At 44.7% G+C, this 24,028-nt stretch overlaps 1 protein-coding gene across 7 annotated transcripts in view; it reads right to left on the bottom strand.

Annotated features, from left to right (window-relative positions):
- Positions 1-24,028, bottom strand: part of diaph2 (diaphanous-related formin 2) — a 693,877-nt gene that overhangs the window by 318,727 nt on the left and 351,122 nt on the right. For all 7 annotated transcript variants that reach the window (XM_036943140.1, XM_036943138.1, XM_036943139.1 and 4 more), the window contains 2 exons: positions 6,325-6,423; positions 2,277-2,371 (listed from right to left, as the gene is read on the bottom strand). In XM_036943140.1, coding sequence (XP_036799035.1) covers positions 2,277-2,371; positions 6,325-6,423 — 194 coding nt within the window. The remainder of the gene's footprint in view (positions 1-2,276; positions 2,372-6,324; positions 6,424-24,028) is intronic.

Genomic DNA, 24,028 nt, shown 5'->3' on the forward strand with positions numbered 1-24,028 from the left:
TGCGGTCAATTTGGTGAAGGGGGTGACGGTGAGGCCACTCACGCCCATCTCTCGCTCTCATCTCCTGGGGGCTGACTCCTCCTTGACTGCAGTTTGAAGGAGGGCCAGACCAGGCTCTTCTCACTCTGCCCTTTGACCTTTGCTTGAGGCGAATCGAGAGGCAGAATGAAATTGTCCTCTCACACCCATCCTTCTCCACAGAGAACCACTCTCTGTACCTAACACATCTCTCAAAGCCTCCCTCCTTCCGTCTATATGACATCACCATCACGCTCACTACCTCATAGCAGCATCCACATTATCATCCTAGCCTGGCTGTGTGTGTGTGTGCAGCCATGTGTGTGTGTGTAAATGGTGATTGGCGTGCAGCAGAGAGCAGTCAGCGTAATGTGATTAATCAGTGGGATGAGTTGAGATGGGAGACCACACTAAGGGCCGTGTCATCCCAGCGGGAGGCTTTCTCTTCCCCCTCTGAATCAACCTGCATCCATATCTCCCCCGACGCCTATCCTCTCAGACATCACCACTTACCAACAACCCTCTTCACACCAAGCAACCGCTCCATTCCCCAAGTCCGCCCAGCGACACAACCAATAAGGGATATTATCGCTTCCCATGGCTGCACTTAGGACTGCATGAGGCACTGAGTGTTCAAGTGAGGGGACATTAAGGGGTGTCCGTTTCCCCCGGGCCATGTGTGCGTGTGTGTGTGGAACAGGGATGGGGAACGGCGATGGGATGGTATATGTCCGCTGTTCTGTTGACAGATTCATCTCTCCTCAACAGAAAGGCTGAATGTGGAAAAAGGTCACCGTGTTAGATTCCCGTTCCTCGGCAAAGTGGCGGTGGGGCTTGGAGCAAAGAAGAAGAAGTGCTGTGTGTCTTCACTACCTATCTGCAAGGTTATTTATCTATTTTGCTGGGTGAGAAAGGCCGACAGACTGCTTGTGTTCCAGTCAAGACAGAGAGACAGCTCACAGCACAGGGGCGACAAGACCCATACTCACTAGTGATCAATCTCACAGAGACTTTGACTGCCAAGCTTACATAGAAATGTGCTCCTTTTTAATTCACTCATCCCCCTTCTATACGCCTCCTACTTCACATTAGACAGAAAGACACAAAAGGCAAATGGGCTGCAGGACAAGAGCGATAAAAGATTGGGCAGGCGATGTCAATGCAGATTGGGCCTTTTGTGCCAAGCCGATGCATCTCTACCTCAAACCAGACGCCCCACTTGCAATTATTGCGTTCTCTCAGACAAGGAACACAGAAGCAAAGTCTAAATAGGGTGCCTCTATCTAGATCATCAATCACGGGTGGGGGAAAGGAGGGTGGAGTTGGAGAGAGTTTTGCCAAGCCATGTCCCATACCATTTATTATGAATGGAAGGTCCTTATGGTCTGGGAGAATGGGGTGGGGCTGACTGCTATTACACTGAGCCTGTCCTCCCAACAGCCTCCTCTGATACACACACATATGGCCGCATGCACACCCACACACGATAGTGCAGAGCAATTAGTGTTTTTTGAGGTTGTTTCGGTGCAATTATAAAAAAATTATCACATTTTTCGATTTAGGTTTGGATAAAACATTTTTTTTTTTTTTTACATTAAATGCACTATGCTTTATGTGGGTTGACTGCTGTAACAACACAGAATAAAACAATTAATACATGTCCCATGATGACAGTGACTGACATTACTGCTCATCATCATTTATTCACATTACTTTACTTTAATAAAAAATGTGTTTTATTTCATTCCAAGTCATCGTCTGATCTCTATAGAGCTGTTGCTTATGCTGCCTGACAAAATCCCTATTTTAGAAGTTATTCAAAGTAAATAAGGCATACTTTAATGACTGCTAAACAGAAAATATCTATCACTTGCATCGTGTATTTTCAGGCTCACGAAGCAACTTTTTGAATCCCTCTCGATCGCGCGTTCTCTCTTCTCTCAGTTTATGTTTCTGCTCCACACAGACCGGACAAGTTTAAGCGGGTGTGGAATGGATTATGGTCATTGTAGTTATTGATCATGTTTTCTGCACAAAACTTAATAGAATATTGGCCTGTTGGAAACTATAACTCTGTACTACATTGCACATTTCAGGCTTGATCTGATTTATCTCTACAGAAACTGCACACCAAGCTCACAGAATTTTTTAAAACTAAATGGAATTCAAATAGTTGAACTGACGTCAGTCAATATAACAATTTCGCTCAGCACGCACACAAATACACACACAGGGGTCAGACGGAAGGTTGGACTCACCTGGATCAGTGATTCGCTCAGCCTCTCCTCGTCCACCTCCAGCACAATGTCCCGGATCTCTTCATAAGGCAGCCGGAATGAGCCCAGGAAAATTGCTGTTGTGATAGAAATGGGAAGAGGGGAGTCATTTTCCTCCCTTTTTTTTATTAGACCGGCAGGTTCAAAAGAGAGCTTTCACCTTTCACGAGCCCAGATCAAACCTGACACTGGGAAAAGTAATACACTTTCAGCCCTTCAATGGGATTGTTTGTGTCCGTCTGACAAAAACATCCACATTTCCCAGTGACAATAGAAGCCAGTTGAAATAACACCAATTTTGGGCACCGATTACCAGATAATGACTTGATATGTCAATCCCCTAACCTTTGGTTAAATTGCAGATTCAACATAACACAAGGACAGAAACTCAAATAAGTAATGCCCTTGTAAATTGTGGGTGAGGGGTGGTCAAGAACCTCGCTAGCCCCGCTACATCTTAGCAAGGTTCCCAGTGAGAACAGCAGCTCTGAGAGTTACATGGAATGCGAGGAAACTGCTGAATCCTAGGCAGGCATTCTCAGCAGGAGCCCCAGTCTCCAGGGTGGGCCTGGAGGAGGCCCTCAGGGGGAATTTGGACCTGATGGCTGGTAGGCTGGTACGCTGGGAGTCACCAGTGGAGGTCTGGTAATGAGTGTCTTCACAGCTGCTATAGCATGCCCACTCCATGCCAGTCCACTTCCTCTGTGTGTTCACATATTCAAAAAATGTTCATGTCCTCAACAAGCAATTCATTTAGCAGGTTCTCAAATTAAGTTTTGTATTTTCAACTGTGGGAAGTTGAACAACTTGCATGGGAGTATTTTTTAATTTTTCGATGGTGTTACATTTTAATTGGTGGAAGAGAAAATTTCAGCTCATCTGTTGCATCATCAGCTATCTGACTTGCCTTTCAACAATTTCTAAATGGCAGATGCATATACTCATTTATTTCCAGTTCCAGTCTCCCGGAGACATTTTATTTCATAATATATCTATCAACCACCACAAAAACCTTGAAGGGCTCTGAACAACGCTGAATACATTATATAAAGCTTGGCAAAGAGATCAGATTTGTATGAAGAGTGGAGGGAGGGAAAATAAAGAACCATTGAAAAAACAATAGTGAAGTCTGATCATTCTTCTTCTCTTTCGGCGTCTATAACGTTAAAGCACAGACTCAATAGAGGGAAATGAACTTGGCTCATGCCAAAACGGGTGGTAGAATTCCTTGTAGACAACCGTTGAAAACAACATAAAAAAATATGTCAGTTGTTCCATGTGTATTTAATGCTGATAGATCACTATGCACAGTATGGGTGAGGGGTGACTCAATTTCCAGCATGCCTGACCCCACTCCCCGTCCAGCGCTCAATCCATGTTTGTATGGAACAGATGGAACGACTTCGAGTAAGAACCCGCACTCCCATCTATTGTTACAGCTGGACTGTCCCCCACTGTTCCACACCCATCCCCAGGTTACATTTAGAAATAAATAGGATTTTTTACAGCACAAATCTTGAAAATGTCATTGAGGACTTAGGAGACCATTATGTTATGACAGGGAGGATGATGAGAAACCTGGAGGTAGATGGAGGTGGTTAGTGTTAGTCTGGCAGGGTGTTGAGAAACCTGGATGTAGATGGAGGTGGTTAGTGTTAGTCTGGGAGGATGATGAGAAACCTGGAGGTAGATGGAGGTGGTTCGTGTTAGTCTGGGAGGATGATGAGAAACCTGGAGGTAGATGGAGGTGGTTAGTGTTAGTCTGGGAGGATGATGAGAAACCTGGAGGTAGATGGAGGTGGTTAGTGTTAGTCTGGGAGGATGATGAGAAACCTGGAGGTAGATGGAGGTTAGTGTTAGTCTGGGAGGAGGATGAGAAACCTGGAGGTAGATGGAGGTGGTTAGTGTTAGTCTGGGAGGAGGATGAGAAACCTGGAGGTAGATGGAGGTGGTTAGTGTTAGTCTGGGAGGATGATGAGAAACCTGGAGGTAGATGGAGGTGGTTAGTGTTAGTCTGGGAGGATATGAGAAACCTGGAGGTAGATGGAGGTGGTTAGTGTTAGTCTGGGAGGATGATGAGAAACCTGGAGGTAGATGGAGGTGGTTAGTGTTAGTCTGGGAGGATGATGAGAAACCTGGAGGTGGTTAGTGTTAGTCTGGGAGGATGATGAGAAACCTGGAGGTAGATGGAGGTGGTTAGTGTTAGGCAGAGACTTCTCACAGGACTTAATGGGCTTGAGTATAATTTCCCATCACAGTCATCACAGTGTCCAGTCAATGTCCAGCTAGCAAAGAGGCATCACACCACCACTATTAGTTGAGTCCCTGAAGCAGAGGCATATTCCTGAGGGGATGAGTAGGCATGTTAGTGTGTAAGTATGCAGGTGAGTCAGTCAACCACTCTAGAGTAGTCATGGTTTCCATTCCACTGTCACACACACACACCTTACACCCACTCCCGCAAGGCTCCCCGCCCCAACACCAACCGTCTATTATTTCCCCGATGTAATCATCAATATGTCAATCACAAGAGAACAGTGATGATATGAAGCAATACTTGATACCGCACTGTCAACATGACTGGAATCAGAGTCAGAGAGTAGATGGAGATGGAGGGGGCGGTGTAGTTGCTATTTGTTGCTATTTCTGGGATCTTATCTCACCCTGTTTTGACATATGAGTTTAGCCCCTACTTGTGCCACCACCCCCTCAACAGCAGCCTGGAGATTTAAAGTATATTCCATCCATGTTAACATACTTTGTTTTCAGATCCAGTAGAACCACAAACAGGGATAGACAAGGGAAGAGGTGGCGTTTATGTGACCTGCTATTTTAGCATTGAAAGCATGAATATTGCCTGGGGGGGACTGGGAGCTGTCAATGTGACAGAGGGTTCTCCTTGGTAAGGCATAAGCCATCCATCGATAACTGATAACCGGCTAAGCTACTATGAGAAAGAGGAACTGGAATCCAAACTGAATATTGCTCCAATGCACTGATAAGTTAGTTAGGTCAAACAATAGAAAAACAAAGAGATATTCCGTTTGAATTCCAGGCAAGCCTTCTTTGTCATCGGATGCAGGAAGAAGTCTAGCAGGTCAGAGGTCAGAGGTGGAGAGAGAAACAGTGATGGTGTTGCTCACAGCATATGGTCCACACCTGCTGCTAGGGATAATCACAAAAGAAACGCCCGGCGTTGTCTCTTGATCCTGTTCTGTGTTGATTTTACAAATGGTATCAGAGGGGGCTGGGACTTCATCCATCTGTAGCAGTGATGACCCCCTGCACATTGCCAAGAAAGCACTTACCCACAGCTCAGGTAAAACAGTATTCCTGTTTGTAGGGTATGCAAATAGCCCTAAGAACATTAGTCATCATAAGTGCAGAACAAAACAGCTTGACCGTCCTACAGTACAACAGCCCCATGTGCTAGATGAGTTATATGACACATACTCTGTAATACGTGTTTAGAAAACAGTCCCTCCAGGATTTCGCTCCATTGTTTTTGTGATCTCTATGGGCAAAAATGCTTGATTTTGCTGCGGTAATTCTGACCAAAAAAAGGTTGTTAACGTGTGACTTGATTGAACAATTGTATGTGGTTAAATTGCAGTGATTGGTTGAAATTGCACACTTTTTGTAATGTGGAGGATGGAACAGTTTTATGTGATAACAGTGCAGTGAAGGGTCAATCCTTCCCATAATATGCAGGGAATTCTGCAATCACAGAATTGCTCCATCCTAGAGGGACTGATAAAACACATTGTGCCCTGAATGCAAAAAAATGCTAGTAGGTGTTGACTGTTCTACAGTGCAACTGCCCTATATGCGGAGTTATATGGCACATGTACTCTGAATGTAACATGCATTTGTAAAACACACTGTGCCTAATTGAGCCCAAATTTGGGTAGCATATAGCCTCAAATTACATTTTAAAAACCAGTTTTCACAATTCAATTATACCATTCCTGGGACATAGTGACATTCTTCTCAGATGGACAAGCTTGGTAAAGGGGCAATGAGTACTTACACAAATTCTGTGCCGTTTTTGCGTCCAAGATTCGCAACTCCTTCGCCTTTTTCTTGAATTGCGTCACCCTGGCGTCTGTCTCATCCACCTCCTTTTTCACTGTAGAAGGAACAGAAGGGATGCATATTCAATTCTGAGGAACAGAACTGGTGTATGGAAAGTGTAGCAATGGCCTTGACCCATAAGAAATGATTCAATGTTTGCTTAAGTTTGTTATTTTCATAATATATATTATTCTGGCTTATTTAGAAAATGTACATTCACATTATGTTATGAGCACACTAGGTGACAATACACATTGGGAGCCTTACACATATGGAGAAACAAAGACAAAGTGGTGTTTAAAAGGAGTATATGAGTGATGAAAGAGTTTTTAATACAACACAGGAACACACTCATCCAACTGGGCTCTAAAGCCAATGGAAACCAAGCTTTACACTCTAAAAAGACCCTGCCAGGTAACATCTACACCATTTAGACGCCAGCAGCTAGGCCCTCCATATTAGTTTCTCACACATTCATGTATAATACTAATGTAAGCCCTGGTCTGCTGGAGCGAGCCTGCAGCAGCAGCTTGTGTGTGTGTGTGTGTGTGCGTGCGTGTTGTAAGATAGTTGACAAACACAGCTCCCCTTCCCCAAGGCTCGTTCTGTCAGCCTCCCAAAGCCAGGGAGATAATTGTGTTCCCAGCGTAATCCTGGAGAGAACCACACACTGCTGCTCCACTGAGCACACAGGCAGGCACACGCCACACAGGCAGGCAACACAGGCAGGCAGGCATCACACAGGCAGGCAGGCAGCACAACAGGCAGGCAGGCAGCACAAAGGCAGACAGGCAGTACACAGACAGGCAGGCAGCACACAGACAGGCAGGCAGCACACAGACAGGCAGGCAGCACACAAGCAGCCTACGACTCAGGAGACTGGCCCCAATCTTAATGACAGTGTGTCAGGGAGATTCCGCACGGTATAGGTGACACTATGTGTCAGCCAATCGTTCCTATTAAGTTTACCTCTACACACATAATAATTAAATAATAATAATTCTTATTTACATACACACGTACAGGTACGTATGCATACAAACTAGCAGGGCCCCTTTGTCTGGGAGCCACCCCTAGGGAGTGAGCATACTGTCTTTAAAACGGAAAGGAGGGAGGGAGAGAGAGATAAGGAAGGGAGGAAGGAATGTACAGTATACTCAGGTGGAGGCGGCAGAAGGAGAGAGGAAAACTCCTTGGTCACCCCCACCCCATCCACTCAAGATGGCTTATGGGAGTGGCAGCGCACCTCGCCGCTAATCATCACAACTCCTCTATTTATTTAAGCCCAAGGTGTGAGTCTCCCAGGAAATACCTAGAACAAACAACCAGATCCCCAGAAACTATCTGCATATTTGAAGAAACAAGAGGCAACAGCATTTCCTGAGCTGGTAGTGAGGGGAAGATGTTGCTTGAGGCACCCAACACAACCAGCCTCAGCCTCACTACCAGGCAGTTTGTCAACACAACACTTCAGGGAATGTATTGTTTATACTTTACACTGTGCTGCTGGAATAGGGAGGGTGATTCAATAATATGATTTAACCCCTCAAAGCAAGTATAGAGTCAGACCTCAGTTTTATTCTGAATTTCTAAGTGTGAATGTTGACATAGTGCTACTTTTATTTTATCACACTGTGGCAGAAATGTATTTTCTGAAAGCTCGCATTTACCTTGTAAATTATTATGTTTTTGGGGGTTATAATTCATCAAAAGTAGCAAAAGTTAAGACCTTGTCAGCTATACTCATTATTTGAACTGGTTAGCCAGCTAGCTTTTAGTTGCCTGGCTTGCTAGGTTGACATTTACTGAATGTATTTTAAGATGGATGGGTTTATTGGTGTTAAAATAGAGAAGGTATGCTATTTGAAGCAGCGGGCTGCTGTCGTCATGCAGAGGCTGTCATTTTGTGTTTATACTTCTTCATAATGACAGCAAGTCTGATATCGGACAACAATAAAATGTTCACGATGTTACTACGACAATTGTTTATATGATGTAAACCAGCCTTAATTCTAAAACGTCTTGTGGATAGATGCATAGGAGTGAAACAATGTTTTGAAAACCTACATACAGTAAGTGTTCAATAAGGGCCAACCTATATGTGTTCAATGAAAGAATGTATGATTGGCGGTTTAAGAAATGAATAACTGGTACATGGTTGTAGAAAACTGTAAACAAATGTTTTATAAAATTCAGACTTCCATGAGAAAAAAATGATATATATTGTGAAACTGTAATCCGAGGAGATGACTTTATGAGGCCTTTCATTTTACAGGGCTGTGAAAAGATCTTGTTTCATTGCATTTCATGGTGAATTATTTTCTGTATCCACTTTTCTCTCCGCATCATTTGGATACAGCCTATTATTCAAAACGCTCAGATTATTTGAAGTGCCCCATGACAAGTCCCCTGGCGATGACATCACGGACCCATAAGTCCCTGGGTCAAGTGCAGTGAGACGGTTGGATGAGCCTTGTTCATGGGCCAAGAGCTTCTCACGGAGACCAAGCCTCAGACAAAGTAACTAGAGGCCCAGAGAAAATAAAACATCAGGAATCACTGATCTCCCCACAGGGAGGTCTATGTTTTTTTGCAGGCAGTAAGTGGGACAACGACGGGCCATATCGGGGCCATAGACACCCCCCCACACACCTTGTGCGAGCTGGATCTTCCACATGGGTACCTCACACTCTCTGTGGGACGCTGTTGAAACATTCGCCAGCGCCTCAGCTGTCCTCACCCTCAGCTGTCCTCTTAAAACTAACACATTGGATTTTTTTATATATATTTTTTTACATTTAGCAAACACTCATATCCAGAGTGACTTACAGGAGAAATTCTGGAATTAAGTGCCTTGCTTAAGGGTACATCAAGAGGTGTTTCACCAAGTCAGCTCGGGGATTCAAACTAGCAACCTTTCGGTTACTGGCCTAACACTCTTAACCCCTAGGCTACCTACAGCCCCATTCCAATATGGTATTGTCCCATTGTGCGTTTCCTGTCCTGCTGGGCTCGGGTTAGAAGCAGCAGCAGTGGAATAGGTTAGAGAGAGGGATGGTGATAGCTTATATCTAGCTCAAAGATCAGCAACTTTGATGGGGGTGGGGAAACTCATGAAGGGCCGCAGTGGCTCATGGATCTGGGTACCCACATCCATACATCAACAAGTGTCTGCTAAAATGTAACTTAGTTCTCCCATCTCCTCATTGCTTTTTAGGAGCATATACCCACATGGGTGATTGAAAGATAAACTGAGGGGAACACTCCAGTCCAGTTGTTGGTGATAATGCACCTTAAAATTGGTTGCCAACTGACATATAAAGTACACAGAAGAAGTAGTCATAGTCGTAGAAGAAGACTACTACTACTGAAGGAGAGATTACTAGAAAATAACTAGGTGTCCCCTTCTATCTGTGGATTAAATGTCGGAGTAGAAAACACACGATTTTGTGCGACTCGAAATGGATCGAAATTCTACAAAGATCCAGAAAAAAAGGACCTTGTGCAAAACCTTTTTTATTTTATTAGTCCGTGGGCCAACAAAACGGGCGGGGGCTACCAGTTGCCCATCCCTGATCTAGCTGCTATCTGCTAGTATACAAGCTCACTGATTCAATTCTGCCACACGCCGCATGTTTCCTCATATCTCCATGTGTGGACTGATGGGGCCTGGAAGGGGAAATCACATACTGCCTGCCAGTTTATTCAGTGTCCAGTGTGGACAGGATAACTACATGTGGCCATTTCAAAGCAATGGGAAAACGGACCAAAAAACACTTATACTAGACATCAGCCTCGTTCCCATCCTAACCAAAAGTTTGCAAATAAATAGAGTTATGCTATTGCCAAGTAAAACCTTAACCGCTCAACCTCCCCTTGAGGCTATGGCTTGACAGTTGATAAAACCACTTGCCAGCACCAAACGTGTTTTACTGACTGCCCAGTGGCTAAGATATAAGACTCCAACAACAAGCGCCATCCCTCTCTTAGAGCCCTTTATTTGTTAATACAATCTTCCATGAATCCATTTATGAGAGAGCAGTTTGTGGTGGGTAGAGGAAGGGGGTGAAATTGGCAGCCAGCAGGTTTGCTGGAGCTGTCGGGCACAATGAAAGCATGGGGCCCATTTCTCGTCAGGATGTATCATTCCTATGACAGGCTGTCAGGCCCGACACATGGCAATAATGCAATCTTAATCACAAATTAACAGCGAGAGGCTGTGCTAATTGTTTTCATTGGCGAACCAAAAGTAGCACTTAGCGTCTATGCGAGAGCTATCGATGAGATCAGGAGGTAGGTCCATTTGGACAAGAATGAGCAGGGTGGGAGCATGTTGTGTTCCTCAGGGCACGTGGTAAACCGAGCTAGACAGCAGCTGGGCCTTGCATAGTGAAAAGCCTTTCACTGAAACAACCAATAGTGATGGCTCGTTAAGTTTTTATGGAGAACTCCGATCACACACAGATAAGTTACATTTGAGTAAGACATGCTGAGTACATGTAGGACACAAATAACACTAAAATATGAATGACTTCTGTAGAGCAGCATGTCGGTTAATATTCACAGCAAAAACCGTGCATTGTTTAAAGCAAGGCCAGATGGAGCACTTGGGAAAAGGAGGTTTCTGATTCATCTTGACCATGTCAGTCAGACTACAAGAATGTGTCAGTATAATATAACCAGAGAGAGTTTCCCAATGCTTTGTCGGAACGGCATATCAAGGGAGGGAAACACATAGGAGACTGGTACCGAAAAAGAGAAAGACGTTTCCAAATGACCGTTAAACAATAACACTGAAGTTATTTCGTTGCCAAGATAACCATATGCATGTTAGGCCCAGCCCAGGATAATAGTTACACTTCATTACCAGAGGAAGGGGAGTATAACATCTTATTAAGGCCAGAGGAGCCAACCATAGAATGAAGGATTTTATTGAAAAAAAAATAGATAAACTACACAAGCAATATAAACTGATTTGGACAGTTTAAGATGGCTTGGCGTCTGTGTGAGCCTTGTATGTGAGTTTTGGACGGTGGTTAGCTCTGGAGAGATCCTGATAACCAGAGTTCTTCCACACTTGGCCGTTCGCTGTGTTGACTGGGCCGCAATCATTTTGCTGGTAGTCTTCCATGAGATATCTCCCTAAAGACCAGCCAGAAGGGCCCGGGGCATTAGAAAGCTAAACACTACCACATGTTAACTTCCGGAGACAGAGACTGAGACTGGTCCGACGAAGCGCAGCCACCACTAGACAACAAACCACCAGACGTCTACACCGAGCGATGGGAGACCTTTTCGAAAGTAGAAACTGAAGAAAGCATTGATGACAGGTCCTGTACAGATGTATTTAAGGGCAGGCTGACGTAAAGTGGACCAGACAATGTGGAGTCTGGCTGTCCAGTAGGCAATTTATTCCCCACCGAATGTGCAATCTGCCTGCAAACATGTGTTCCGTCCTCCATCTCTCTGACTCACGCTGGGGATTGAGCCACCAGAGCTGCCAGCCCCTCTAAAGGAGATGGATTCTGAGAGGGGCAGAGCCATAGGGTTCTGCCGATGCCTGCTTCAGCTGCAGCTCACACATCTAGATGTGCAATACTCAAACATTTTAACGGAATTGGAAAAATACCGATTTATTTCCAAGGATATTGGTTCTTTGGGATGCAGCTGGTTTCTCTAAAGGGAGGCTTTGGATATACACTATATAGACACAAAAGTATGTGGACACTCCTTCAAATTTGTGAATTTGTCTATTTCACCCACACCCTTTGCTGACAGGAGTATATAATTGAGTCCACAGCCATGCAATCTTCATAGACAAACATTGGCAGTAGAATTACCTTACTGAAGAGCTCACCTTTCCAACAAGTCAGTTTGTCAAATTTCTGCCCTGCTAGAGCTGCTCCGGTTAACTGTAAGTGTTGTTATTGTGAAGTGGAAACGTCTAGGAGCAACAATGGCTCAGCCGCAAAGTGGTAGGCCACACTAGCTCATAGAACAGAACTGCTGAGGAACCACAGCCTCAAGCAATGTCAGCACAAGAACTGTTCGTCGGGAGCTTCATGAAATGGGTTCCCATGGCCTTGCAGCCACACACAAGCCTAAGATCACCATGCACAATGCCAAGGGTCGGCTGAAGTGGTGTAAAGTTCGCCACCATTGGACTCTGGAGCAGTGGAAACATGTTCTCTGGATCGATGAACCACGCCTCACCATCTTGGCCGTCTGACGGACAAATCTGGGTTTGGTGGATGCCAGGAGAACACTACCTGCACCAATGCGTAGTGCCAACTGTAAAGTTTGGTGGACGAGGAATAATGGTCTGGGGCTGTTTTTCATGGTTCGGGTTAGGCCCTTTAGTTCCAGTGAAGGGAAATCTTAACGCCACAGCATACAATGACATTCTAGACGATTATGTGCTTCTAACTTGTTGGCAACAGTTTGGGGAAGGCCCTTTCCTGTTTCAGCATGACAATGCCCCAGTGCACAAAGTGAGGTCCATAGAGAAATTGATTTTGAGATCAGTGTGAAAGAACTTGACTGTCCTGCACAGAGTCCTGACTTCAACCCCATCGAACACCTTCGGGATGAATTGGAAAGCTGCGAGCCAGGACTAATTGCCCAACATCAATGTCCCGACCTCACTAATGCTCTTGTGAATGAATGGAAGCAGCAGAAATGTTCAAACATCTAGTGGAAAGCCTTCCCAGAAGAGTGGAGGCTGTTATAGCAGCAAAGGGGGGCCCAACTCCATTATAATGCATATTAATTTGGAATTAGATGTTCAACGAGCAGGTGTCCACATACTTTTGGCCATGTAGTGTAGGACGATTGCTTGATTTTGCATCTAGCTCAGCCAACAAGGCTGTTATAGGGAATAGACAGGGATGTGTTTTGGCAGTGTAAGAGTAATAACAGACAGTGTAATTGTCTGTGTCAAGCAGTTGACATCTGCTTTTAAGCGTACATTCTCTGTTAGATGTGTAATGGAATTCAACAATAGCTAACTACATAGCCATGTAGGAAAACATTTTATGATGTTTGTGTGTACACAATGTTTTTCTGTCAAAATGAGAGATCATGTGGTCAAATCGGCTTGTTTTTCTGTGTCATTGAGAAGAGTAACAGTTATTTCCTGTTAGGTACCCAGAGTGCATCTCAAACATATGACAGAGTCATGTTCCAGGGGCTGTTACCTTTGAAGCACTGTATCTCCTTCGATGTCACCCCCAAAAACACGTGATATCCGACCCTGAAGACCAGGGTCAACGGACGAGCACGAGAACTCCCAAAATACAGAGCAGAACTTAAGGTTAGAAAACACCATTTGACCAGCGAATTCCAGCTGTGTCCAATTTCTCCCATTGATTAGGGCTAAACAGAGGTCTCTCTCTCAACCCCAAAGCCAATTTACTGTTGGGATATAAACCCTCTCTTTCCACTCCTCCCTCAATCTATGATCTCAAAAGCGTGCTCCCACTCTCAAAAAGGCAATACTTTTCTTTCACTCGGGAACCCTGAAATTGTTTCTTTTTCTTCTTTTTTTAAGGCTAGCGAACCATCATTGATCAGATAAGGCCAGTCAAGAATGAAAAAGTGCACAAATTGAATCTGAGGGCAGCATAACAAACAGTCCGGGAGCAAGATAAGTGCTTAATGTACATTCCACATTTGGAAACAGGGGAGGATTTTTGATGACGTGGTCTGGAAACTAGTGTCTGTAACAGCCGTCCATCAGACCCAATCCATTATCTGAAGCGATTTGGGCAATCAACTCCTTAGAGAAGTATCTGATTTGTTGATAAGAGATGTAGGTACTAAATACCTGTCTATCGGACTGAATAGGTATGATCCTCACTCTGAGAGCCGAGTTAGTTAAGCCATTTGGATAACATCTTCCTTGTTGCCCAGGCTTGACCTTCACACAGTGGGAACATTTCGGACAGACTGTCTCACCACTCCACAACCCAAGGTGAGGCAATTAGAACCGAGCTGCAGCTGGGGGAGAGGTTGTACTCTCATCCATGCAATCATCATCATGTCTAATGATAACAGGGAGTTGGGGAAGTGGCTGGTAATGATAATGATGGAAATTATGGTGTGTGTGTGTGTGTGTGTGTGTGTGTGTGCCTGACTGTCCACATGAGTGAACATGAGTGTTCAATTCAACTGTCCCTCTCACGCTCTCCGAAGGTCACCTGTCTTTCCCCTCAGCAGCTGGTTCTGGTCAGTCCAGGGCTAACTGAAGACGGAGATGGAGGAGGCATTGAGAGGAGAGATGAATCTCCCAGGGTGATATAATGACCCATGGCGAATTAATGGCTTCAGTATGAAGGTAAGAGGAGAGGAGTGGAGAGGCCCAGCCTTGAGTCACACAGCTGGGCCTGGAGTCACACAATAGGGCCTGGAGACACACACCTGGGCCTAGGCCTTGAGTCACACAGCTGGGAATGGAGACACACAGCTGGGCCTGGGGAGACACAGCTGGGCCTGGAGACACACAGCTGGGTCTGGACACACACAGCTGGGCCTAGGCCTTGAGTCACACAGCTGGGAATGGAGATGCAGAGCTGGGCCTGGAGACACACAGCACAGTGGAATAACCACCACCTCTTCCTCCTCATGTGTGAGGGAGAGAAACTCATTCATACAGATCTCATTCATGTCCTCCATATTTAGTTATGTTCTTACTCTGACCTGAGTGTTTGACCCAAGAGATGAGAAGGAAGAAGAGGGATGGCTAACCCCTAACATAGAGGTAGACATTCTGCATTCATACTTTGCTTACCATCCATCAGAAATGGAAATGCAGTGCTGTAACCTTCCGCGTTAAAAATATTCTGAAAATGTGATGTGCGTGTTGAGGAATCCAGGAAATCTTGGCAGGATTTAACCCTGCAATGACTCATCCATCTGTGATTGCTTTCATGGATCACACTCATCCAGCAGTTTCATATAGGAGTTGCCAGAGCATTACAAATGGCATATTCCACCTGGGGGATATCTGCTGACTCCTACTGCTAATAGCTTATCTCGTAGACTGGGGATTCTGATTAGTCTTCCATGAAGGAAAGGTGGAATATTGCATTACTCACAGTGTTGCTGCAGACAATTAAAATACATTATACAGAGAATAACGGGATGGCCTTTAACACAGAACATATCCTGAGAAAACTAAGTGAAATGACTGCATGACAAGTAGAAAAAAAAGTGATTGAACTGAGCTTCAAGACGACCTCTAACATCTCTGCTGTTTCATTTAGGAGTGTTGAGACCTTGAGAACATTGTTGTTCTCTTCCTTCTCTGTCTGGGAGAGGCAGAGAGTGTGGTAAGGCCTTGCTAGTTGACCGTGAAGAGAGCTCGAGGGCAGCCTGAGGACTGGGCCTGACAGGCAATGAGCTCCAGGAACCTGTTCTCCAGTTGTGCCGGGGCAGCCCGCCATGAACCAATGCGCTTGAGTGCCCAGAGAGGCAGTTGCTGATGCTACAAACGGCTGCCTCCAGCGTCCATTAAGCGAAGGCCCTGCCTAGCTGGGTTTAAGCATTCAGCAGGAGAAACACTGAAGCCTAGGCTCATGTAACAGCTCCGGGATGAGAAGCAGAGATTTGAGGCTGGGCCTCTTCAGACAGCTGGCAGGAAAACTTATGTCCCAGTAGTCTCTATTACCTCTCCCAGCTCTACGGTACACAGGCCCAGACCCAGCCTGAGTGCTAAAGTACAGAGAGCAGGGCTAGAGAAGAGATATCTACCAGCTAGCAGAAGCAGCACCATGCTCCCCTTAACTCCCCTCTCTGTTTCCCCAACTAAGCCTTCATGGTTACACACAAACACAAGGAAACATGCAGGGATGCATGCATACAGCTCTTATTGCTGTTCCATTGTCTCCAACTCTCATTCTTTCTTTCTTGCTCTAATAAAGACCATACGTTTGCTACTGCTAGATTGTAAGGATATAATAACAATTCAAAGAACAGTCAACAGTATTTGTGTTGACACAACAATGAACATGACTGATGCTCTGTCTGACACATGATACTGGGATAAATGTTGGCAATGTACAAATATGTGAAGATAAATACACAAAGCAGAGGACTAAAGGTGAGGAGGGAATTAACGATCAATGGAAATAGTTGTTTTTCTATAATGGGGAAATAATGATTAATGGGTCAGAGACGTGAGGAACTTCGGTCCGGGATTCATAGCTACAGTTGAAGTCAGAAGTTTACATACACTTAGGTTGGAGTCATTAAAACTCGTTTTTCAACCATGATGTCAAGCAAAGAGGCACTGAGTTTGAAGGTAGGCCTTGAAATACATCCACAGGTATACCTCCAATTGACTCAAATTATGTCAATTAGCCTATCAGAAACTTCTAAAGCCATGAAATCTTCTTTTTTTTTTCCCCCCCAAGCTGTTTAAAAGGCACAGTCAGCCTAGTGTATGTAAACTTCTGACCCACTGGAATTGTGATACAGTGAATTATAAGTGAAATAATATGTCTGTAAAAAATTGTTGGAAAAAAGACTTGTGTCATGCACAAAGTAGATGTCCTAAACGACTTGCCAAAAATATAGTTTGTTAAAAATGTGTGGAGTGGTTGAAAAACTAGTTTTAATGACTCCAACCTAAGTGTATGTATGTAAACTTCCGACTTCAACTGTACTTCTCAGCATAACAACTATGATTTGTTCTCTGTGAATAAACCTATTTTTCTCCCCCTGATTTGCTTTGGGGTCTGTGTTATTGAAGAATAACATCAACTGCTAACAGCAACTAGTGGGACTATTTCTACTGCACTCTCACCGTTTGATATGACAACAGAGTGTGGTCTCCTTTATCTCGTTGGCAAATGCCCTACTTTGGAGTCTACTCGACAGGTCTGCCTTCTGTACATTTGTCATCTGACAGAACCTAATCTGCCCTCTCTTTCTCTCCTGGCGCCTTTTTTCCTCTTTTGTCATCTCTTGCTCAAACATTTTGGGAGATGAAGACATGATGAAAAGCGGCGAGCGACTCAGGGAGAGTGGTCCATTTGTTGTCTGTGCAAGGGTAGTTTAGAGCTTCAATTTGAGTTTGTTTGCTTCTTCTCCCGCCACCTGTGTCTTTGCCCCCATCACCTTCTGATCATGTCTTCTCTAGTGATCCCGAGGCCACACTCACATAACCCAGCCTAACTACTAAAGAAATAATGATTTCTGGGATACCGGCCTCTGCAACTGGTGTATTCTGGGCCCTAGCTGTACGGTGGCTCCTAATTGGCTCTGAAAGAATCACTTCCTTTGGCCGTGTGACTGCTTGTGTGACTACCTCCCCGCCCACCTGTTCTATCTCTCTGATAGTGAGCAGAGTAGACTTGAGTGTCTACCTGCTGGCATACCCTTTTAGTTCATATTGAGCCACTGGTGTTTTGGACTTAGGATACATATTCAGACTGTTTCTCTATTCAAAAGAACTGAGAAAAAGAGTCCAACATGAAGCATTGTCAAAGGAAGGGGAAAAAAACAGTGGGGTGCAACTCGGCTTTACAAGGTTTATGTTTTAGAAATGTGGTTGAGTATTATCCCCTTCACTTGAAGGTTAACCGATAGGTTGATCCAATTTGTCTATGAAGGTGTGAAAGGACTTAAGAAATACTTCATATGTCTGCATGGGGAAATGTCAAGGTTTGCTGAAGGATAAGGAGGGGGAAACTTTTCCATTCTGGCGGAGAGGCTCCACGCTTGTTAGCAGCAATGGGTTTATCCCGGGGAATCAACACCGTCAGGGGCAGATAGTACAGTATAATTGTAAGTCCCCAATCCTATAAAAGACAGCAGCTGCAGCTAAAATTCATGCCTTGCCACTTGGCACAAACCAATACAGATCTCCCTGGCTGACGATAAACAATTTTTGACAACCGTTGAGTGCCGAGTATATTGTGAAGCAACGCACCAGCTGGGCTGCAGTGCAAGATTGAGGCTTTAAAGGCTTTGTCTGTGTCACATCCTGATGACTATTCTTCAGACAGCCTCCCGTCTAACATGCTCCAGTGACATGTAGGTGTCAAAGCAGAAATGCCCTGATTAAATATGTACTATTCAGCATCTGGGGGGGAGAAGAGAGAGGTGTTCAGTCGTGAACTGCATTTGAATCTGATGTGTGTCTGTCGCTGTATACCTGCCTTGACTTTCTATAAGCGAACACAGTGTTATATCAGTCGTACCCAAACATACTAAATGGTTCAGTCTCTCTCGAGCTCTCGCTCTCTCATCAAAGAGGCAGTTATGTCCTCGGGGAGGGGAATGTAAGATGAGGACAAAGCAAAATCAGAGCGCGAATGAAAACATTGGGAGAGTGTGCTTGGGCCAGGAGTTGCAGTAGGAATGCGTGCTGCGGGGAAGCTTGTTGTTGTTTTAGAGGGGGCTTCATTGGCCCTGGTGTGGTGCTGTAGGGTGTGTGCTCCCTGTGCTCTGAGCTAGATCCAACGGGTCAAGGAAAAGACTTGGAAGTAGAGACAGAGAGAAAGCTCTTGGCGCTCATGGCTTATGTTACTCAGGCCATCCCTTCGAGGCCTCGCATCACAAACCCACACACTACCACAACTCCCCAGCCTTTCTCCTCTGCATTAACCACTTCCTGTGAGGCTCCCATCTCCAGGCCTGCTGACAGCCAGCCACAGCCAAAAGAACCCCTGAGAAAACAGAGACAGGTTTGTGTGGAAAAAAAGGAGAAAAGTCAGAGTCCCAGAGCTGAACGGAGGGAGAGGGGGTGGATGAGGCCCTGAGAGACAACCTAGAAGAGAAAATAATAAGGCAAAAGAAAGAGACCTCACGTGTCATTCAAAACATCATTACCGCTTTGTGACATGCTGGCAGCTAACCGCCAATTATTTCTGATTTGGCTTCCAACGACGTTGCAGCCCATCGTTACATCCTGTTAGAAGTGCAGCCTTGATTACAGTCTCCCTTGTTTGGTTTAATGACAAGAGTTATAACAGTTTTAGTCAAACTTAATGAGTTAAAATGATAGACTTGCCCTAGCAGCCATTAGGGTGCAGCAACCACCGTTACGGTCATGTTGGGTGGGTCTTTTGTTTCCTGCTCACGCTGAGGCCTTGATTAGTGTGCTGGTAGGATTGTAAATATGTATCTGACCTCCTCTGCATTGGAATTCGGTGTATGGATGGTCCATGGTGGGGGAGTGTGAATCGTGTTCCAACCCCACTCTCAGCGGCCTGGATTGAGGTGTTTATGAGACCTGCTGCTAAAATCCCAGGGTTACTCCTGAATTGGATTTTGTGTTAACCAGCGGCAGTAAAGAGGGCGATGAAGGTTCAGAGACTGTCACTTAGTGCTCTGTTTTAACTTGTAAAGAGCAGTCTCCGGGCCAATGGAGAACTCCAGTAAAAACCTCACAGAGCCAAAGTAAGCCTTCACCTGCTACTACATTACTGTTCCACTCCCATCATCAGCAGAACTTATTGAGTTACAGTCACCACTGGATAGCTCAATCACAATATTAAAGAACAATTTTATTTCCACTCCCCAACACTCATTCTCCCTCTCTCTCCATTGTCAAAATGAAAGGGTTGACTGTTACTCCAGGTACAGAGAGTAGTGTTTTCCAGTTCATGCAGAGAGAGTGGCTTTCCAGAAGAAAACAAATCCAAAATCAGTTACAACTGGACCTTTATCTAAGCACATGCCTTGGAGGTCACTGCTGGACCAAAGGAAAAGCAACATAGTGACAAACTCCACTCAGGAAACGAACCAATCTAAACAGAGACATTGTTTTATCCTTCCGCTATTCAGCATTCCGGTTAGAGAGGAAAACAAAGACTTTGGGCGGCTCGGGAATATGATGAGGAAAGACAGTGCCAAAGTGCTGGATCCTTTCGAGCCACGTGAAGGATCAATGGGTTAAATTAAAGGGGGTCTGAGTGGCAGTGTGAGTCGTCTCTCTCTGATCTCTGAACTACAGAGAGCCTGACGCTCAAAGCCCCACTAAATTAAAGGTAGATTTGTGAGAGGTGAACCACCTGCACAAAGGCAGCTACGATTTCAAGTGACACAGATCCGTGGTTATCTCCTTTGAAGAACTTCAAATCAAATATATTTATAAAGCCATTTTTATACATCAGCAGATGTCACAAAGTGCTAATACATAAACCTAGAATAAAACTCCAAACCCCAAGCAATGCAGATGTACAGTCGTGGCCAAAAGAGAATGACTTTTTCACAAAGTCTGCTGACTCAGTGTCTTTAGATATTTTTGTCAGATGTTACTATGGAATACTGAAGTATACTGACAAGCATTTCATAAGTCTCAAAGGCTTTTATAGACAATTACATGAAGTTGATGCAAAGAGTCAATATTTGTAGTGTTGACCATTCTTTTTCAAGACCTCTGCAATCCGCCCTGGGATGCTGTCAATTAACTTCTGGGCCACATCCGGACTGATGGCAGCCCATTTTTGCATAATCAATGATTGGAGTTTGTCAGAATTTGTGGGGTTTTGTTTTTCCACCTGCCTCTTGAGGATTGACCACAAGTTCTCAATGGGATAAGGTCTGGGGAGTTTCCTGGCCATGGACCCAAAATATTGATGTTTTGTTCCCCGAGCCACTTAGTTATCATTTTTGCCTCATGGAAAGGTGCTCCATTTGCCTCATGGAAAGGTGCTCCATCGCTGGAAAAGGCATTGTTTGTCACCAAACTGTTCCTGGTTGGTTGGGAGAAGTTGCTCTCAGAGGATGTGTTGGTACCATTCTTTATTCATGGCTGTGTTCTTAGGCAAAATTGTTAGTGAGCCCACTCCCTTGGTTGAGAAGCAACCCTACACATGAATGGTCTCAGGATGCGTTACTGTTGGCATGACACAGGACTGAAGGTAGCGCTCACTTTGTCATCTCTGGAAAATATTTTTTACGGATGCCCCAAACAATCAGAAAGGGGATTCCTCAGAGAAAATGACTTTACCCCAGTCCTCAGCAGTCCAATCCCTGTACTTTTTGCAGAATATCAGTCTGCCGCTGACGTTTTTCCTGGAGAGAAGTGGCTTCTTTGCTGCACTTCTTGACACCAGGCTATCCTGCAAAAGTATTCGCCTCATTGTGAGTGCAGATGCACTCACACCTGCCTGCTGCCATTCCTGAGCAAGCTCTGTACTGGTGGTGCCCCGATCCCACAGCTGAATCAACTTTAGGAGACGGTCCTGGCGCTTGCTGGACTTTCTTGGGCGCCCTGATAACTTCTCCACAACAATTGAACCGCTCTCCTTGAAGTTATTGATGATCCGATAAATGGTTGATTTAGGTGCAATCTTACTGGCAGCCATATCCTTGCCTGTGAAGCCCTTTTTGTGCAAAGCAATGATGATGGCACGTGTTTCCTTGCATGTAACCATGGTTGACAGAGGAAGAACAATTATTCCAAGCACCACCCTCCTTTTGAAGCTTCCAGTCTGTTATTCAAACTCAATCAGCATGACAGAGTGATCTCCAGCCTTTTCCTCGTCAACACTCACACCTGTGTTAACGAGAGAATCACTGACAATGTCAGCTGGTCCTTTTGTCCTTTGCAATTAATTGCAAGTCACCTGATCACTCTTCATAACATTCTGGAGTATATGCAAATTGCCATCATACAAACCGAGGCAGCAGACTTTGTGAAAATGTATATTTGTGTCATTCTCAAAACTTTTGGACACGACTGTAGAAGCACGGTGGCTAGGAAAACTCCCTAGCAGGAAACTAGGAAAAAACCTAAAGAGGAACCAGGCTCTGAGGGGTGGCCAGTCCTCTTCTGGCTGTGGCTGGTGGAGATTATAAGATTATATGGCCTTTAAGGCCAGATAATTCTCCTAGATGTTCAGGGTAGCCTAGTGGTTAGAGCGTTGGACTAGTAACCGGAAGGTTGCGAGTTCAAACCCCCGAGCTGACAAGGTACAAATCTGTCGTTCTGCCCCTGAACAGGCAGTTAACCCACTGTTCCCAGGCCGTCATTGAAAATAAGAATTTGTTCTTAACTGACTTGCCTGGTTAAATAAAGGTAAAAAAAAGAAAATGTTCATAAATGACCAGCAGGGTCAAATAATAATCACAGTGGTTGTAGAGGGTGCAACCTCAGGAGTAAATGTCTGTTTGACTTTTCATGGCTGCTCACCCTTAACCTCCATGTGATGACATTGGAATCATATGCACTTGGGACACGTCTCATAAGTACCGTATTCCCTTTATAGTACCCTATGGGCCCTGTTTAAATGTAGTGCACTATATAGGGAATAGGATGCTATTTAGGGCACAATCATGAACATGGGGGTGACCACGTCTTTGAAACTCCACTTGGCTCTTGTGATTTAAAGTCCTAATGAGGGCTAGTGATGGGTAGTGAAGCCCACCCACTAAATAACTTGTTATAGGTGGCTGATCAAAACATGAGAACGTTGGCTGCTCCAGGCATTTTACAAGAAGCTGGATGAAGGGAGCCTCTGAGGGTAATCTCATCCAAAGGCAGGCCATGATCACTGGAACGTGTGTTCTCTCTGGGTTATGTATGACAGCTTGGCAACTCCATGCCAGAATCACCCTTAAACACTCACACATGAACACACCCTCACACACACAGGAACACACCCTCACACATGCACAACCACCCACATACACACACCCCCACCCACACTCACCCCCCAACCCTTCTGACTGGCCTTGAACTCATCAGGAGTCTTTGGATTTTCTGACGCCTTGGTATGGGTCTCTCTGCTGTACTGAAGCAACCTCTACACACACAGGCCATACACACACAGAGAAATCTGCCCTTTGCACCCATGCAATGATAAACAAGAGATTAATGTAGCAATATCCATGTCCATCGTTCTATTTTACATACATCTACCTTTGATGGCCATAAATTAGACATACAATTAGGTTTATCTGAAAACCATGTGCTTAGATGCTGCCAAGTGGCACTTGCCAGGCACATTTCATGGATGCTCTCATTGGATCATGATACACAGTACAGGTGCATGTTTAAGATAAATAGGTGACGCCTGCCAAGATATGTCAAACAACTAAGAAGGAATTAATAATGCCAAATTCCTAGCTTGAGAGTATGTCATAATAGGTTGAAACGTAAGAATGTACAAGGGGGGGGGGGGGCATTCATACAGACCTGTACATTGTATTCCACTCTATCAAACCATCTATCCATTATTCATGTGACAGACAGACACACACAGTTGCATGTACCATATGAACACACAGCACTCAATATACTGAGCTCCTACACACACTGTCATGCCAATGCCAGTCTCTACAAGGCGTGAGATATGTCACAATAGGTCAAAATAGCAGCTAAAACATCTCATACTGAAGAATAATCATCCCACATTAAAGAAATGTGACATATTTGATCTGCTTTGAACACTGTTATTGTGGAGACACTGCAGCTAGAAAACCGCTGTTACAATCACAAAAAGCAGTGGAGTATGGAGCTTCAACATGTAAGTATATCACTTAAGTCCTTCAATGGTTACGGCTACCATTCCTTTAAGTACCCCTCTCAGCACAGATATTGCAATGAAAGCAAGAAAGCTACAAAATATACACAGTGGTTCCTCCTTTAAAAGTTGCGTCATTCAGCGGCACACCTTGTGGGCTGCTGCAGCATTCTGTGACACGTT

Source organism: Oncorhynchus mykiss, chromosome 14 (assembly GCF_013265735.2).
Source record: "Oncorhynchus mykiss isolate Arlee chromosome 14, USDA_OmykA_1.1, whole genome shotgun sequence".
Lineage (NCBI taxonomy): Eukaryota > Metazoa > Chordata > Actinopteri > Salmoniformes > Salmonidae > Oncorhynchus > Oncorhynchus mykiss.